At 39.6% G+C, this 18,783-nt stretch overlaps 2 protein-coding genes across 3 annotated transcripts in view; both read left to right on the forward strand.

Annotated features, from left to right (window-relative positions):
- LOC306991003 (uncharacterized protein) overlaps window positions 1-18,783 on the forward strand; it is a 538,544-nt gene that overhangs the window by 495,903 nt on the left and 23,858 nt on the right. The gene's annotated exons all lie outside the window — the stretch shown is intronic.
- The window catches only part of cdk5rap1 (CDK5 regulatory subunit associated protein 1), a 52,746-nt gene that overhangs the window by 10,263 nt on the left and 23,700 nt on the right, over window positions 1-18,783 (forward strand). For both annotated transcript variants that reach the window (XM_079598418.1, XM_079598419.1), the window contains exons 6-7: window positions 5,020-5,140; window positions 5,339-5,572. In XM_079598418.1, the coding sequence (XP_079454544.1) occupies window positions 5,020-5,140; window positions 5,339-5,572 (355 nt within the window). The remainder of the gene's footprint in view (window positions 1-5,019; window positions 5,141-5,338; window positions 5,573-18,783) is intronic.

The raw sequence follows: 18,783 nt of genomic DNA on the forward strand, positions 1-18,783 counted from the left end.
GGTAACCAAATTCTTGAAAATTTAACCATGGAACCACGAAGGCAGTAGGGGTGTAACGATACACCAATTCCACGGTTCGGTTCATATCACGGTTTTGGAGCCTCGGTTCGGTTGTTTGCTGTGGGGGCAAGGTTCCTGGCAGGGCACCTGCAAGAATAAAGAACACTTTTCACTTTTAACTTAATATAACAATACCAATAATTTAACTCATTAACTATCTTTTTACTGCATTATTTATTAATCTTTGTTAATAAAAATACAGCTGTTCATCCTTTGTTTATTCATGTTACTTCACAGTGTATTAGGCTAACTAATGTTAACAACTTTTGATTTTAATAAGGTTACTAGTAAATGGTTAAATTAACATCAACAAAGATTAATAAATGCTGTAGAAGTGCAGTTTATTAATAGTTAATGTTAACTAAATGTAGTTAACTAGAGTTTAATAAATTGAACCATTGTAAAGTATTACCGATTTAGACGTCTGGTGAGTTGTTGGATAGATCAGTTGTTTTAACCATTCATTAAATGGAATCGGTTCAAAGGAGTCATTAGTGCGGGAATCGGAGGTGTCATTAGCGGACGTGTACACGTTGTGTGACTGATTATCCCGGCAGGCGGCAGTTTAGTATGGGATGAAAATAGTATCTAAATGATTAACTCATGCAAGCACAATTATGAGGTGATCCTCAGTAAACAAGATGGCAGCAATCCAAGATGGCAGCACGCATGACAGCACGCATGGTTGTTAGGAGTCATTTTAGCATGTTTGGAGTGAAGTTTTAAAACTCTAAAAAGCATTTAAACTTTTTTTGAGTGTTTAAACACTCTAAAAAGCGTTACCTAATTAATGGACTTACCTGGGAGTTTGTGAGGCATCGAGCAGTGGAATAACTCCTTTGAACGGAGCTGTGGAATTTCCTTGCTGGTGACGGGAGAGAGTTTGTGGTTCTGTGTGATGCATTTTGGATCCGCATGTTGCAAATATGTTTTATCCATGCCTTTCAACTTGCGTGTGCAAAATTAAAAATTGAATGAATGTGTAGCAATTTGTACAAATGCAGACATTTTTGTGAATACAAATGTTTTCTTTTGTATTAGTGTATCAGAATTTGCGCATGCAAAAAAGAAGATGTGCATGTGTGGATCAGATGACACGCGTGCATTCATTGACGTCTTTTCTGAGTCGATCTCATTTGATTAATTTGGATTTTGAGACTTTCTTTTCTCTGTTTTTAAGCATTTCACAACACACCCACAAACAACTACACATGAATAGGCCTGGTGCTAATTATTAATGTGTGCACAACTACCCTTCTATTTGACAAATTCACAAATGTGAGTTGCTACATTTAAACTAATACAATACAACTTGTGTGTGCAAAATCCAGAATCACAAGAATGTGCCGCATTTTGTACAAATAGAGACATAGTTGTTAATTCAAAACCTCAATTTTGTATTAATGTAGGTCAGAATGTGTGCATGCAACAAGTATAATGTGCATTTGTGGATGAGGTGACGCGTGCATTCATTGACTCGTTTCTGAGTCGATCCTATTTGATTCATTTGGATTTTGAGACTTTCATTTCGCCGGTTTCGCCTGGCACGATCCACACACAGCTGTCTGAGAAAACCTGCTACCACTAGATGGCAGTATTCTGCTAAAACCGACAACGGCAGTGGAATCAAGCGTTCTTCCCCATTTAAGACGCTTAATGGATTTGAGTGATATTGAAGTGACTGACATTTAGTACACAATATAGGCCTACCTTATAATAAAGCATAGCCTAGTTTATAGAGGCAAACAGATTAAATCAGATTATGAACAACCCATATTGCTAACGTGCAATAGTGCGTTGCATGTTCAATAAGGTGTATCGGCTACTGAGTTATAATATCACCGTCTTACTGCATTGATGTTAAGCTTTTTCGTAATAATCGGCTCTATGGGAGGAAAACTATATAGCCTACAGGCAAGAGCCCATATGAACGTGACGCGCAATGTTTCACGTTAATGGCATTTTCCTTCCCAAGCCTGTTAAAAAGAACGTGAAATTTCGCCGTCGAGTTCATATTATAGGCTTATTTTTATCTGACTACACATTGTATACAAGTTTTGGAATTTGAAAATGTCTGTTGTTAAATGTTAAAAGACGATTTTCGCAGGACATTTGTTTTCCCTTGACCCTTGCCACTGTTATATAGTCTTACTATAGCACGATGAGTTTTAACAAAATGCAACCATTGTAGCCTGGCCAGCCAGACTTACATCAAGATGTTTAGTCTGGACACTCTCCATAGACTAGGCTTACTCCGAGAGGCGGGATAAACGGCTGTCTCTCAAAATCCCTCTGCACGCAATAGGATAGCGCTACAACCAATCAGAGCAACGAAGAAGGTGACGTTTTCCCACCAGCGGAGCTAATTGGTATATTAAACTTTTTCCGTATCCAGTCGGCAAAACTCCGAACACATCTTCCTTTTTTAAAAATGATTTAAGTGCCGTTTTTTGCTCTTTTCTTAAAGAGAAACTTAACTCCAAGTCCTCCAGAGTCGCGGCCAAAGCCGATTCGAAAGACTGCTGTTCGACAGCTGCTGCCGCCATTCTTTGTTTACAAGTGCCTATGCCAGCCGTCGCAACTCTGTCGTCATATGTTAAGCCCGCCCCGCATGCTCTATACACGACGTGATTGGCCTGACCCAATCTGGGTTTTTGCTGCTAGAATGTGTATTGAGAGTTGCTAGACTGGCCCTGGCTGCAAAATACATTTTGCTGCCGCTAGGGGCGTCTAGATTTCTAGGCTACAACCATTGTATATCGACATGAAATACATGAGAATGCTTTGACGCGCTACCACAGCTCATGATGCACAAGGGAACGTCTTCCAATTACACTAACTGCGTTAAAACGTATCATTTGTTTTCATTAAAATTACTTTTAATATTTAAAATCACACATTTTCCAATTCCAAAGCTCGTAGAAGGTTCCTGTAAGACTAACTTACAAGTAAAATTTTTACAATACTTCCCTTCATGTATGTAGCCTGTTTTCTGCAGAAAAAATACTGTAATTCACCAAAAGGGTTTTTTCATGTTCAAAATGGTTGTAGTATGTTCCTAGTGACTAGACTGGCTTACTACAGTTGAAATGGTCCCAATACCACCCTTAATGTATTTACAGTAAACAATTTTTTTGTAAACAAACTTTTATTTTGATGGGTTTCTGAGTGTATGATGGTGAAATGCTGAAGATGAACGTGTACTTGAGTATGTGTAGTACATGAACCTGCGGCACTCATTTGCAGAGACTTGCTGAACAATCAGACTTTGATAGCAGTCTTTAATATTCACAGTCACTACTAGTCCATATAGAAATTTTATATTATGATTGGCAGTGAATAGACTGATCTGTTATTTCAGCTATGCGCCGGTATTGCAGTAGCAAATAGTAGAAAATAAATCACACGCACAGGTCGTACTTGTCAATGACGGGCACTACAATCTGCGGAAATCTGCGGAAATCTGCGGAGGTTTCTGCGGAAGTCTGCGGGAAGCATACTACAATAATACGTTACTGGGAACATAATAAAGACACCTGGACTCGGTCGAGACCAAAAGCCATATTTGGCAAGACCAGTGGCCGAGACCGAGACAAGTCCGAGTCCGAATACCAACAAGTCCGAGACCATAGAAAAACGGTCTCGAGTCCACTTGAGTACAGCCCTACATTCAGATGACATAAACCACATTTTCAATAAACAAAAAAATCTATCCAGTGATGAAATGTTTTCTGTGTTGAGACAAATCTTGTGCGATGTCCTAACTGCCTGGATAATCACACAACGTGCGCCGTGGTCCGTTAATGACACGTCCGATTCTGACTCCTTTGAACCGATTCACTTTAATGAATGGTTAAAACAACTGATCTGTCCAACATTGAACTCACGAGACATAACAAATCAGTAACACTTTACAATAAGGTTCCATTTATTAAACTCTAGTTAACTACATTAACATTTACTATTAATATTAGTTTCTATGCAGATGTACTCCATTACAAAATCCCCCCGGTCATTCTAGAATTATCCATTCTTTCCAAATAGAGCTATTCAAGTAATCTGGTGAAATTGGTTTCATATTGCAGAAAAATAAAATAAATATCGCTGTCCTTTTTTCCCAATATCGTGCAGCCCTACTTCTGCACACTGTGTGCCTCAGCATGCACTGACCCCGCTCTGTGATTTTATGTGGCCTACCACTTAGTGGCTGAGTTGCTGCTGTTCCCAATTGCTTTCACTTTGTTATACAGGCGAAACTCGAAAAATGTGAATATCATGCAAAAGTTCATTTATCTCTGTAATTCAACTTAAAAGGTGAAACTAATACATTATATGGACTCACTACATGCAAAGTGAGATATTTCAAGCCTTTATTTGTTTTGTTATAATTTAGATGATTATGGCTTACAGCTTATGAAAACCCCAAATTCAAAATTAGAATATTGTGAAAAGGTTTTCATGGCTGTAAGCCATAATCATCAAAATTATAACATAACAAATAAAGGCTTAAAATATCTCACTTTGCATGTAATGAGTCCATATAATATATTAGTTTCACCTTTTAAGTTGAATTACTGAAATAAATGAACTTTTGCATGATATTCTCATTTTTCGAGTTTCATCTGTAATAGTAGTTACAGATCATTTAGTAGTGAGGAAATTTCACGAATGGACTTAATGCACAGGTGGCAACCTATCACAGTACCACGCTTGAATTCACTGAGCTCCTGAGACCGACACATTCTTTCACAAATGTTTGTAGAAGCAGTCTGCATGCATAGGTGCTTGATTTTATACAACTGTGGCCATGAAAGTGATTGGAATACCTGAATTCAATGATTTGGAGGGGTGTCCCAATACTTTTGACAATTTAGTGTTAGTTCCCACATCAGACATAAGTAAATATAATACTAATCACATTCAGCATTGACAATCTCACATATTGGGTTGGTTTTGCAGGTCCGTCATGCGTGGCTGTGATAACATGTGTAGTTACTGTATAGTGCCTTTCACTCGTGGCAGAGAGAGGAGCAGACCCCTGTCTTCCATCGTGGAGGAGGTCCGCATGCTTTCAGATCAGGTAGAATGGTAGTTTGCAATATGTATGTAATAAACCCAAACCAAAAGCCCATTACTGTTTTCAGATCTTTGATGGTGAGATAATGTTTGTTTGTGTGTGTGTGTGTGTGTGTGTGTGTGTGTGTGTGTGTGTGTGTGTGTGTGTGTGTGTGTGTGTGTGTGTGTGTGTGTGTGTGTGTGTGTGTGTGTGTGTGTGTAGGGGGTGAAGGAGGTAACCCTCCTGGGGCAGAATGTGAACAGCTATAGAGACCTGTCTGAAGAGCAGTTAATCTGTTCTAAGGGCAACACTCAGCTCAGCCGAGGATTCAAGACAGTGTACCGCACAAAACAGGGAGGCCTCCGCTTTGCAGACCTTCTGGACAGAGTGTCCCTCATTGATCCAGATATGAGGATACGCTTCACCTCACCACATCCTAAAGACTTCCCTGATGAGGTAGGACCATGAAGTTACTTTCGAGTCAGGAATACAATCTGCTTTTTTGTTATTATTTTCGACAATTCTACTTTGGTATGAATGTTTTTTTTTTGACACAGTCAGGTCCCAGTAAAGGTGTCATACTAATAAATAGTCAATTACCCTACAGTTTTTTCCACAAAGTAGGGGGGGGGTGTACCTCGTCTTGAGCATTTTGTGCATTTTAGAATTAAATACATAATTCTAGGCACATTGGAAGGAAATTAAGAGCTCCAACCTAGTTTCTGCTTGTGGCAACACAGGAAGTTGTGCTGTTGCCACAAGCAACCACTGTTTAGAGCAGCGAAGAAGAACGAAAACGTGCGCTAGCATGTATACTGTTTGGCAGTATATCAGACTGGACCAACCAGCCAGTAAAACGGCGACATGTCTAAAATGCCATACTGCAATTTCGAGAGGTATTTCACAAGTATTAGCAACTTCAACACGGTTCGTTGGACCATTTTTCCTGCCGACCAAAATTTTGTTATTTCAAATGTAGGCGTGCGGCAAGCACACTAATAATGTAATGCTGTGTTCACACCAAACGCGAATAGAGCGTCTGGCGCGAGTGATTTCCATGTTAAGTCAATGTAAAGACACGTTTACGCGCGTCTGGAGGTCCTGCAGCGAGAATGAGGCATAAGAGCGGCGCCCAACATCAAATGGCAAACGTAATGAAAGCAGAACGAAACTGCGCTTTACGGACCATTTATCCGTTTGGACCAATGCAGCGCGAGCCGATCTTTTTTTTTTTTTTTTTTTCGCGAGCCGATCTTGATCAAGCGACACTGTTACTACACAGCGCTAAGATATCCAGTAAAGAAAGTTTTTGAATTCGCCACTGAAGTAATAACATCGCTGTGAGATCTAGTGAGAAGCATTCACATTTCTCCGTTATTAACGGATCAAACAGCACTGACGTGGAAACCAGGAAGAAACATTGTACTTTCAAGTAACGTTACGTCGGATTTATTTTGACATTATGAATAAAATTTGCTGCCCTCAAATATTAATCTGAAATAAAATAATGTTTATAACTACTACAATATTACATTTAATTTTTTTATAAAGAGCTGTTTTTGTTTTATATGTCAAGTAAAGCTCTAGCCTGGGAAAACCCAGACCACCTCCGGCAAATTTAGATTTGCTCTGCAAGTGGGTCTGGCAAAGAGCCCATTGAAACCCATTTCCAATCCGTCGAAATCGCGGCACCAATCAGAAACGTTGTGGCGGGCTTTACACGATGACGACAGAGCAGAGACGTTGACGCAGATTTTGTACATTTTACAAAGATGGATGCCGCCGTGGAACATCACTCGTTCGAATCAGCTATCGCGTCTGTTTCAAGCGATTTAAAATTGTCATTTTCGTTAACACAAACAGAGAATTGCTGAGAGTCTCGAGATGTTTCTCCGTCGCTCTGCATACGTCATGTCATTCATCGCTCTGATTGGTTTTAGATCTATCCGACGTCCGTTGGTGACGCCCCTGTGGAAATGAATTGTCTATGGAGCTTTGCCAGACCCTTACTCAGTTACAACTGAGAGTGGTCTGGGTTTTCCCAGGCTAGTAAAGCTCCATCATTGCTCAAAGTTTGATGTTAGTTTTAATAATATAAAATAAAAAAAATGTAAATAAAGGAAATGTATCTGCCGTTTCTTTCTTTTTGCTGTATCGAAAACTTACCGAACCGTGACACCAGTGTATCATATCAAACCGAACTGTGAATTTTGTGAACCGCTACACCCCTATTATTCATATATCATTTTTTAGATTCCTAGATGAATTTGTTGCACTTTTTTATACAGTTATATTGTAAAACTAAAATACCTTTTCAGTTTACAGTATTAGATGTGTGGCTGCATTTGAAGTTCTTTTTCACTTAAAAAAATAATAATAATATATTGCTTTGAAATGTATGTCAGATAATAAAAATACTCTAGTTCACTGTATGTATTTGTTCATGTTTTATTAAGGGATAAGTCTGAAGCACACCATAAAACAATTCTATCAATTCATACAGGGCTAGTATGAATTACAGCTGTATATATACACACCCAGGTATCGGATCAGTACTCCGTATCGGCCAATACCCTGAGTCCAGTATCGGTATCAAGTAGGGCTGCACGATTTTGAGAAAAAACCTAATTGCGTTTTTTCTGACAAATATTGCGATTGCGGTGCGATTTTCGATTTTTGCGTTCGATACTTTTAAGTGCATAAAACCTAAAATTATGAATAAAATGTGTTGTTACTTCGACACAGGGGGTTAAATAAACTACATACATAGTGATTGAGGTAATGAGATTGTTTGATGCTTCGTGATTATTAAATAAATGAATCTAAATACCAAAGAATAAGACATAATGGAAATTAACTTAAACACTTGGTCATTTGTTTTTAAATTCTTTAACACTGAAAATTAGAAAATTAATTCTTATTAGATTTACAATTAGAAAAACAAAATAATTCTGTAGTCCACTGCCATTTACTGAACATGAAACTGTTATATTGCACACATTTTAAAATAAGAGTAATAATATAATAAAATAAAATAAGTAATAAAATAATAGAATTACTGTGAAAAAACGAGACAACACAGACTCATATCAACAAAAATACTAGGCCATCTTGGTTAATGTTTCAGAAAAGTTCAAATGAGAAGAGTTACAGTGTTTCCTTTAGGATTTTTTTAGCAGTGGGGAAAGGTCTGTCCAAACAACAAACACCCCTGATGCTGAGCGTAGCCTATGCTTGCTAAATGGTACCCCTGGAGCCTGTTCCTACCTTAAGTCTGTTTACACCTATAAAATAATTTTAAAAAAAATTAGTGATGTGAGGGATTATTGATTGTCAAACAATCTTTTGGGTGCCCGCAGCCCGCTCGCAGTGTGAAGCGCATGTCTGCGCTATTATCTGACATACCCGCTCGCGGTGTGAAGCGCGTGTCTGCGCTATTCTCCGACTCCGACATGCCCGCTCGCGGTGTGTTTTTACGCTTGTCCGCGCTATTCTCCGACATGCCCGCTCGCGGTGTTCTTTATCAATCAACCAAAGCCGGTCGCGGGGGCGCCGCCCTCGCCATCTTTCCATTCATTTCACTTTTGCTATGTAACCAGAGCGAATGAGACGAGTGCGTCACGTGTGGTGTTTGTCAACGCGCCTTTGAAGAGAAGTGAAAGTGACCGCTCGGCTAGTATCGATACTTCGGGAAATTAGTATTGGTACCGTTCAGATATTTCAGTATTTTTGACAACACTAGTGTTAGCTGCTTTGCTGCTGACAGAAAGCCGGAGCACTGCATACAACCTTGTTTCCATTGCCATTTCTAATTGGCCAGCAAGCCAGGAACGCGAGATTCGACCATTTTGATTGGCTAATAGGTTTGTCACTCAAATGTCAGAGGCGGGGGAAAAAACCTCAGACTCCTGAGGTTAGGTTATCGCGGGAGTTAAAACCTCAATATCGATGCGATAAAGGTTAATCGTGCAGCCCTAGTATCAAGCTTTATCATTTGCTCATCTGTATTATATCTGTTTTTTATTTGTTGAACATCAATAAAAAAAATTAAACGTTAAGATGTTTTTTGGATTTCCAAATTCGGGGGAACAGACACAGTCTGTATATAATGATATCTTGGTGAAAGAGGCTCTATGTGATGTGATTTTTCTGACCTTGGTGACGTGAGGCCGCTAGCAGACAGTCGGTTAAGCCAGTCCGTCTGCTTCCTGACCTGGTTCCCAATTTGTCATGTTTTATCTGTAAGACTATGAGCCAAATTACTAGAGAGAAGAGCAGCACCATCCCAGGAGGGATGAATACCATATCTTTTCAACAGGTCAGGTCTGCCTCAAAAACTTTTCCAAATTGTCTACGAATTCTATATTATTTAGCGGACACCACTTCGACAGCCAGCTATTGAGTAAACACAATCTACTAACTATCTCATCACTCCTGCAAACAGGAAGGGGGCCACAGCAAATTACAGTGCTTGACATCGTACTTGCAAGTTTACACACCTCTTTAATGTTAATGATCTGGTGATCTCTGACTGGCGGATTCGAACATCATTAGTGCCGACGTGACTAATAATCTTAGAGAATTTATGATTAACATTAGCCAGCACTTTTAAATTTGCTTTGATGTCAGGTGCTCTGGCTCTCGGCAAACGTGACTATGGTGGCTGGTGTCTCTATTTTCACGTTCCGTGTAATAGAATCACCAATAACTAGGGCATATTCAACAGAATTCTTAGTAAGTGTTTCACTGAGGGGGGCAAATCGGTTTGTTATGGTAATCGGAACGGAAGAGCGTTTTTTTTTATCCGTGACTACAGCGTCTCTCCGTCACCCATTTGCCCCTCTGCACGGGCTCTAATTCAGCCGGAACCGAATCGTGTAAAGGGTTCACTAGGCTAGGCGCATCAAAAATAGTATCTAAAGCTCTTGCACTCTTACTATCCTCTAGGGCTGTAATAAACCAAAGAAAATCTTGGTCGACTGAAGTCCTGAAATTTTCGACTAAAAATGACGTTAGGAAAAAAACCTGTTAAATTAATTCGCTGCGCACTGTGTAGCCTACTTTCTTCAATCTGTCTCTCTTCTCCAGTGGGTTGGGCTAATCCAAAAGAAGTGAAAACAAGGGGGTGTTCTGAAGACAGACTGTTACCTGTGAAATGAACGCGGCAAAACTGATGAAATGAATGCGGGAAAACTGATGAAATGAACACGGCAAAATTGATGAAATCAACGCGGCAAAACTGATGAAATGAACGCGGCAAAACTGAGGAAAGGAACGCGGCAAAAAATCGACCAATCAGAATTTTGGTCGAGCCAGAACGTATCAACCAATAATCGACTAATCGTCTGGGAGATTACAGCCTTACTATCCTCAATTAAAGTTTGAATGTGTGTCTCTAGTTCTGAAATCTTCTCTGTAAGCCTGACTGTCTCCCTGCATTTATCACATATAAATCCTATATTGACGACAGAGAAGGCTATGCTAAACATGTGACATGAAGTGCAAGTGACAATAACAGGAGAAGTCATTATTCACCATGTTTGTTGACTGATTCTTACTCACCTGGGGCCTCATTTATAAAACTTTGCGTAGGATTTGCGTCAGAAGTGGCGTACGGATGAAACATAGGACGTGCGTACGCACAGAAATATTCAGATTTATAAAATATAATCCAACGCAGTTTCCCTTAATAAATCACAATCAATTCTAAATGTAGCACAGCTTTTGCGGCTTCATGTCACGCCCATAAATAGTCCGTGAAATGCCCACAAGTTAATATTCATCGATTGCGAAATCATGGCAAACAGAGAGGAAATCAAAAAACGTAACTTCACTCAATGTGAAGTAGAAGTTATCGTTGGCGAGGTGGAAAAGAGGAGAAAAATGTTGTTTGGAGGGCACAGTGTTGGCATTACTAATGCCAAAAAGGCACTTGAGTGGCAAAAGGTTGCAGACGCCGTAAATGCTGTAGCCTCACAACCTCGGACCGTGGCCGAAATAAAAAAGAAATGTTTCAGCCATTGTGCGTCATTACGCATTGTGATGGGGCATTTTATTTCCATCCATTTAATTGCATCTGACAAGCTACAGATGTCGGTTATAATCTACGTGGAAATGGGAAATAGTTTAGTGCAAATGTAATTTCTTGCAGCTTTCTGAATGGTTGAGTCATACGTTATTTTATCAAAAATAAAACAAACTAAAGGCATATGCATGAATACCATGATTCCGTAGCCGATGGAGACATTTTTACTTTGAAAACAACTTTCCCCAGTGGACAATTAATACATCTATCTATCTATTTATCTATCTATATATATATCTCCCTAATTATCTATCTGTCTATCTAATTGCATCTATATTTGCTCCGCCAGACGGACAGATTGACGAGAATATCAGTTTTGTACATTATTTCGTTCTGTTTACCATATTATTTATGAGGATGAATTGCATAACATGCCAATATTATTGCAGAACATATTTCACTTTTCTTTTTGCAAATATGTGTTAATTTACATTTCTGTTGTAATTTTCGTTTGATTTTGTTTGTTTTACACTGTAGATCGATCGAACGGGTGTTCGTGTAGGCTGTTAATTGTAAGACTTGTTTTGTGAAGTCTTCATGTTATTTATGAGAGGCAGTATTGCCATTTCTTTTACACAACGGTCTACAGTTTCACACACTTTCATGTGTTTCTTCCATCTGCCGACGGTGTCGCCATTTCTCATTTCACCCGTTTTTGTGCGTACGCCTGGGTCAGAGCTTGCGTGAAGGACCGCACATTTTTCCGTGAAGTTTGCTTTATATAAATACCAATTATTGCGTAGAGAGCGGTGTACGCCGCCTTCTGTGCGTACGCAACGTTTATAAATGAGGCCCCTGGGCTTTTGATGAACTCAAAGTCAGGGGCGAGCAAGATAAAAATAAATAAATAAATAACTGGGTGCATGAGTGGCGCATTAACAGGCTAGCGAATTACTAGCGTGTTGTGCTAGCAATAACGGAAGCTAGTGATGTCAGGTTAATGTGTGATGTTGGGTAAGCTGTATTTGGTTGGTTTAGTAGTATAAACAACTAGAAATTATAGTAAATAATAGGGATGGGCATTTTTGTCATTTTCTCATTTCGATCATCAACAGGACTCAAATAACACTATGATGCATCAATGTTTTCATCTAAAAAAAACATCATCAAGAAACATCTAAAAGGAATAGCTGCTTGAGGTAAAGCTGAAGAGTAAATGATCTCTAGTAAACTGAAGCACGTTCTACGACAACCTATGAGATTAATACTCAGATATCCTAGATACATAACATAAACGTAATTACAATGATGGTACAAATGGTACAAATTACATGAACAAAAGGACGTGAATGTGCTTGTGAATTAGTTTTTTATAGTCAGTGGTTTGATAGGGAAATTCCTCCCTGATGTCCACGCACTCTCGCCCGCACTGCAATGTCCAAACACTTAGACCAGTCACCGCACTGCGCCGGCTAACTAGCTGAACACATCTGAACATAGAATAGAATTGTATGAGGCATTTATATAGCTCTTTCATATGTACTACTGTATACCCAAAGGGCTTTACAATCATATCAGGGGGTCTCTCCTCAACCACCACCAGTGTGCAGCATCCACTTGGGTGGTGGTTCCAAGAACACAACACAACACAACATTCACAGAACACAACACTATCTGCCACTTCCACAAGTTCACAACTTTAAAATAAAAGCGTACAGACTCAAACATTCAAGAATGAATAGAATGAGGCATTTAAATAGCGCTTAAATACTGTACACCCAAAGCGCTTTACAATCATGTCAGGAATATCTCCTCAACCACCACCAGTGTGCAGCATCCACTTGGATGATGCGACGGCAGCCTCAGTACAACAGCGCCAGTGCTCTCACAACACACCAGCTATAGTGGCCAGGTTACACCCCTACTCTTTACGAGAAGTGCCATGGGATTTTTAATGACCATATCAGTTTTACGTTTCATCCGAAGGACGGTGCTCTTTGACAGTATAGTGTCCCCGTCACTCTACTGGGGCGTTAGGACCCACACAGGCCACAGGGTGAGCGCCCCCTGCTGGCCTCACTAACACCTCTCCCTGCAGCAACCTGGTTTTCTCAAGAGGTCTCCCATCCAGGTACTAACCAGGCTCAACCCTGCTTAGCTTCAGTCTGCAACCAGTCTTGGGCTACAGGGTGATATGGCTGCTGACAAAAGGATGCAAACTTTCACCATGAACTCTTATCCTGTCATCATAAAGAAATTGCGTCTGTGTGCAGCATGCTATGTGACTAGTGAACAGTTTGTTTTGTGGTCAAAAAGGGGGCGATTGAAAGATTGCGTATTTCAGTTATGTGTATTTTCAGATGCAATCAACTGAAACTGTGTCTTTAAGGGTATGACCAAATGGCTTATATAATTTGAATAACAAAGGAACAGAATGTTTCATGGTAGATTACAGATCTCCAGTGGGAGGTTCTAACATGTAGGCTATCTATTGTTTGTAGTTCTTTTTTCTTCATGTATAAAGCCTGGAACACACCAAGCCGACGGTCGGCCGTCGGGCAGTTTTTGTGCATCGGCCGACTAAGTTTTCTCTGTGTGTTCAACACCGTCGGCTGAAATTGGTCCTCAACGGCTTTGTTTCGGCCGATTTAACATATTGAATCGGCAACGGGCTGTCGGTGAAAGAGGGAACTCTGATTGGCTGTTCAGCTTACTGAGCGAGTCAGTGCACAAGAATAATAGCAAAACAGCGAGCAAAGAAGTCAAAACGGTAGGCTACAGATTGGCATATAACATGTTCTAATGTTACGTCATCTTACCTGGATGTTCCTTGGTGAATATTTCAATATTAACATGAGCGGAGTGAAATAAAGAAAGCAGGATTGATATTCAAAACGGTAAGCACACACTGCTTTGTTTACGGTTTGTGTATCTGCAGCATCGCGGTTTCCCTTTTTGAATGACGAATATAGACGAATATATCTGCAGAAATAGACAGTTGACACATTTACACGCAGGCGCAGAGAACGCACATTCTAGCTGACAGTCGGCTGTAGTTTATGGCGTTCCGATCGGTTCTTTAATATGACTTTGCAGCACGCACTCGTCTCAATGAACGTCTCACTCAACGTCTTAAAAAAAAAATTATTCTGCTATTTATTCCATTCATTTTAAGACGCAGACGTCACGCAGACGTCACGCAGACGTCACGCAGACGTCACGTAAATCACGCGTAGCAGTGAAGTGTCAAGTCAGACGTTACACGTCATTCACGTGTGGCAGTGAAGTCATTTATTATAATTTTCTCTAACACGCACTGCACACGCTACTCAGCACTGCTCAGTGCAGTGCGCCAGCGATTGCGATCGGTTCTTTAATATGACTTTGCAACGTCCACTCGTCTCACTTGCGTCTGCCTTATAACGTGACGTCTGCGTCTGTGATTTAGAATGTTTATATATAGGATATTGTGTGTGTGTGTGTTCTTGTTTAACCCACATTTTGAGGGCCAAATGCCCCCACAAAGATAGAAATATGAAGAAACAAAATTGATTTAGGCCTAGGCTATTTAATTTTTATAGCTTATTGTTGGGGTTGTTATTGTGTTTTAAATTTTTTTTATAGTTTTAAAAGGCCTAGGCTACAGCACTAAACTAGAAAACAGAAAACTCGATCGCACAACCACTGTTTCTGTAGATCCTTTAAATAGAAGAATAGAATTGAAAAATACTATTTTTATTTTTTATATAATCCGTTTATAAACCGTTCTCACGAATTCTCAAACTGTTCCCTCGGTTTAACAAATCGTGCCAGCGGATTAATAACCCGTATTAAACATTTAAAATATTCACAAATTAATATGGATTTTTTATTTATTTTTTATTTTACTGGTTTTCTAATGCCAAATTTATTTTCCCCGCAGTGCTGAATGAGAATAGCCATCTCTGGAACCATACAGAGAGGTGATTTATAGGTGGTTTATAGGCTAATGATACTAAATGTGTCTGAAAAAATAACGAGGCATTTGAATAGTTTTTTATTGCTGCAAACATATCTCCATCTCCGCTGTAAAGCAGATGCGCCTTTATAGAAATGCACCGTTCACGGATTACATAATCAGACAGTATTTGCTTTCGATTCGAATTTGTTCGTTTAAAAGTGGACATTTCAAGCTTTATTTTGTTTCAGTTCATTTTTTAGACGCGCTCATGTTCACGGAGATCATGAAAGCGCGCCTGATTGTTTTATTTCATTTTCTGTATGACCATAAATTATGAGTATTTTAAGTTGTTTACTTTCCACTGTTGATAGGAAAATACAAGTGTTCGCGCCCGCGCCTCCGTGCCATGCAGTGCGCGCTCCACACCGCACAAACCTTTGGATATGCGTCAAAATCTCGTGTTTGTTTGTGATAATCAAATAAAACCCTGTATTATTATTGTCTAACCTTTATTATGACTGACATTTGACCAATTGCTTTGTTCCTTTTTTGGATAAAAGCGTCTTCTAAATATTGTTTGTTCTTTATTTATTTGTATTTTTTGTCATTCTTATAGGCTAAATAACAACGAAATAACATCAGATAATCCTACAATAGGCTATAAGTGCAATAAAAAGTCGATAAAGTGCAATCCGTTATATCACCAGTCGACAGGGACATAACAATTTATGTCCGTATAAACAATATGTGAGATGTAGTAAATATTACAGCAATGCATTCCCAACTATTAAAGTTGTGTATAGAGAGAATTGTGGTGTGTTGTGGCGGGCTGGGTATAAATAGGAGGAATGCTCGTTCAACAGTCTCACTGCAACTGGGATAAAAGCTGTGGGCCAATCTAGCTAAATATGTAGCCTTGGGCTGATAATATTAACGATAGGCTAATTATTATTATTATTAGTATAAGCAAAGACATTTAGGCTAAGTAATAATAATGAACTGTGCTCGCATTTCTCTTGAGGTGCAGACCTATCTGTTTTTAAGTATAATTCTGATGATAACTGTCAGACCGCCTGCAATCAAACTTCGGCGAAAATCTAAAACGAAATATTACAACTCTAAAATTAAACATTACAAATATTATATATGTTAGTTAAATCAGCCCAAATGTTTACAACTACGTTCTTTTGTATTGGTCAAGAGACTCCTAGTGGTGAATAGTAGGCTACATACATGCTTTTTTATGATTTATTCGTATTTGGAACCCCTAAAAGGTTCTATACAGAACCCAAGAAATGGTTCTTTCTTGTCATTATAGAACCCTTTTAGCATAAAAGGTTCTTTGGAGTTGAGTAAAGAACCCTATGGTTCTATAGAACCCCAATGAACCCTTTTTTTCTAAGAGTGTAGAACCTTTTAGGGGTTCCAAATTCAAAGCGCCTATAGAACCTTTTAAGGTTCTATATAGAACCTTTTCTTCTAAGAGTGAGGCTATCTGTGGATATGTTGACAAGAAACAATGGCAAACACAAATTTTAACATGATCATTTGTGTAAATTAATATTTACTATTTGGAATAAAAAGCTATACATAAGCAAGGTAAAATCACTTAATTGCTAATAACATAGGCTACAATTGAAGATCAGTGGGGAAAAATAATAAAGAACGAATAAGTGTGTGGAATGTGCTGGAAACCAGCAGACGCAGACGAACAAGTGATGTGGCAAACGCAGACGAGACGTTCGGAAGACGCAGACGTCACGTTCGGCAGACGAACGAGTGATGTGGCAGACGCAGACGAGACGTTCTGCAGACGCAGACGTCACGTTCGGCAGACGCAGACGTCACGTTCATTGAGACGAGTGCGTGCTGCAAAGTCATATTAAAGAACCGATCGGAACGCCATAGTAGTTCTCTCGGTGTGTTCAAGTGCAGCTTTTTACCCCGACGCGAGGCGAAAACACTGTCGGCTTTCATCAACGCTAGTTTGTCGGCGTCGGCTTGGTGTGTTCCAGGCTTTAAGCTCTGTCCCACAGACAGAACTTTTGGTTTCGATTCTTTGAAAGCCTGCGCGCTAACATTGCTGCTGAAGAACTGTGCTACACTACTACCTTCAATAAATTCTTCTCCCCACAAGAACTCTGGTCAAGCTTACTTTATTTTGTGTATTAGTGAAATCGAATACATCGACAAGCCACCCAAACGACTGCTTGGCGAAATACAGCAAAATCTAACACGTCACATTTATCAGTTTGGCCTTTTTACTTACCAGTATTAAGTATTTTCTCACTATCATCTATGCTGTTGTTTTCTCCTCCTTTGCCATCTGCCAATAAATACCAATAAAAACTTTACCATTGTGTCGGAGTTCTCCATAACACTACCAAGAGCAGCACAAATTAGTGTAGAGTCGCAAACAAGCAGAGCCTATGATAATCAAGTGTGGGTAATCTACTTACAACACGGGCGTGGCAAATAAAAAAATAGCATGGCTTGGCAAATAGTATGTTAGAATACAATTTTCTTCTGGCATTCCAAATAAATTAACACAAGAGGAGAAAATTCTCTCCCCTCTACCAAGCGAGTTCTCTACAATTTCGTCCTCTTACCAGCAACTATAGCAGCCATGTCAAGCGCAAAGTGGGTTAAAGGGTTAGTTCGCCCATTAAAAACATGAGGTTGTATGCAATCCTTACCAGCACTATAGTGCATAAACACTGACCCACTCTGTGGTCACCTCCCTGGTCAGAGTTCTGGCCGCTGGAAGTTTTTCAAGAAAGTAGTCCTGGTTAGTTTCCGGGGCCACAAAACTGTGCGTTTTTACGTGAAAAAATAATTCGCGTTTCAAAGCTTGATTAATTTACATCACAAAAAACACGCCAGACAAAATTCATACCTCAGTTTTAATCGGCACTATTTTCTTTACATTTCTATCAATCCGCGCTGCTGTCAACGTCAGCACGTTCCGTTCAGCTGTTGATAGCGCGACTCGCTGACAACATGTCTGACTACGAAACTTCTGATGATGAAACCAATTTTAGCACAATGTCAGACGGTACAGATGATGATGAAAGTCATTTTAGCACAACGCCAAAGGGATTTCCACTGGAGTCTAAACATCAGCTTGTTTACCATACAGTTTAGACATGGGATCATAAAGTTAGTAAATAGAGCTTACCCGTGTTACTGGTACAGCAAAACTCTTTAAAATTAGTTTTTTTTCTTTTTCCTCCTTGGTTGGGGATGTAATCGTCTTCGCTGAAGTGAGCACTGCACACACGAAAATCCTTGATTCTGGATATTTTTGCTCCCGCAGAGTAGCCGATGGCAACCTGCCAAAGCTGTCTCGTAGCTATATCCAAAACAGGAAAACGATAGAATGTGAACGGTGATCCCGGCACATTCTTGTGGTCACAACCTGGCAATTTACAAGTTCACACCATTGTTCATTTTCTACTTTTTACGTCGTTGTCATTCGATTGTGTAAACACTATGGAACAGCTGATCGGAACGTGCGCACTGTTGACGTTGACAGCAGTGCTGATTGACAGAAATGGAAAGAAAATAATGCCGATTAAAACTGAGGTAATACATTTTGTCTGGTGTGATTTTTGTGATGTAAATTAATCAAGCTTTGAAACGCAAATCATTTTTTCACGTAAAAACGCACAGTTTTGTGGCCCCGGAAACTAACCAGGACTA

The sequence above is a fragment of the Phoxinus phoxinus genome (assembly GCF_949152265.1).
Source record: "Phoxinus phoxinus genome assembly, chromosome: 22".
Lineage (NCBI taxonomy): Eukaryota > Metazoa > Chordata > Actinopteri > Cypriniformes > Leuciscidae > Phoxinus > Phoxinus phoxinus.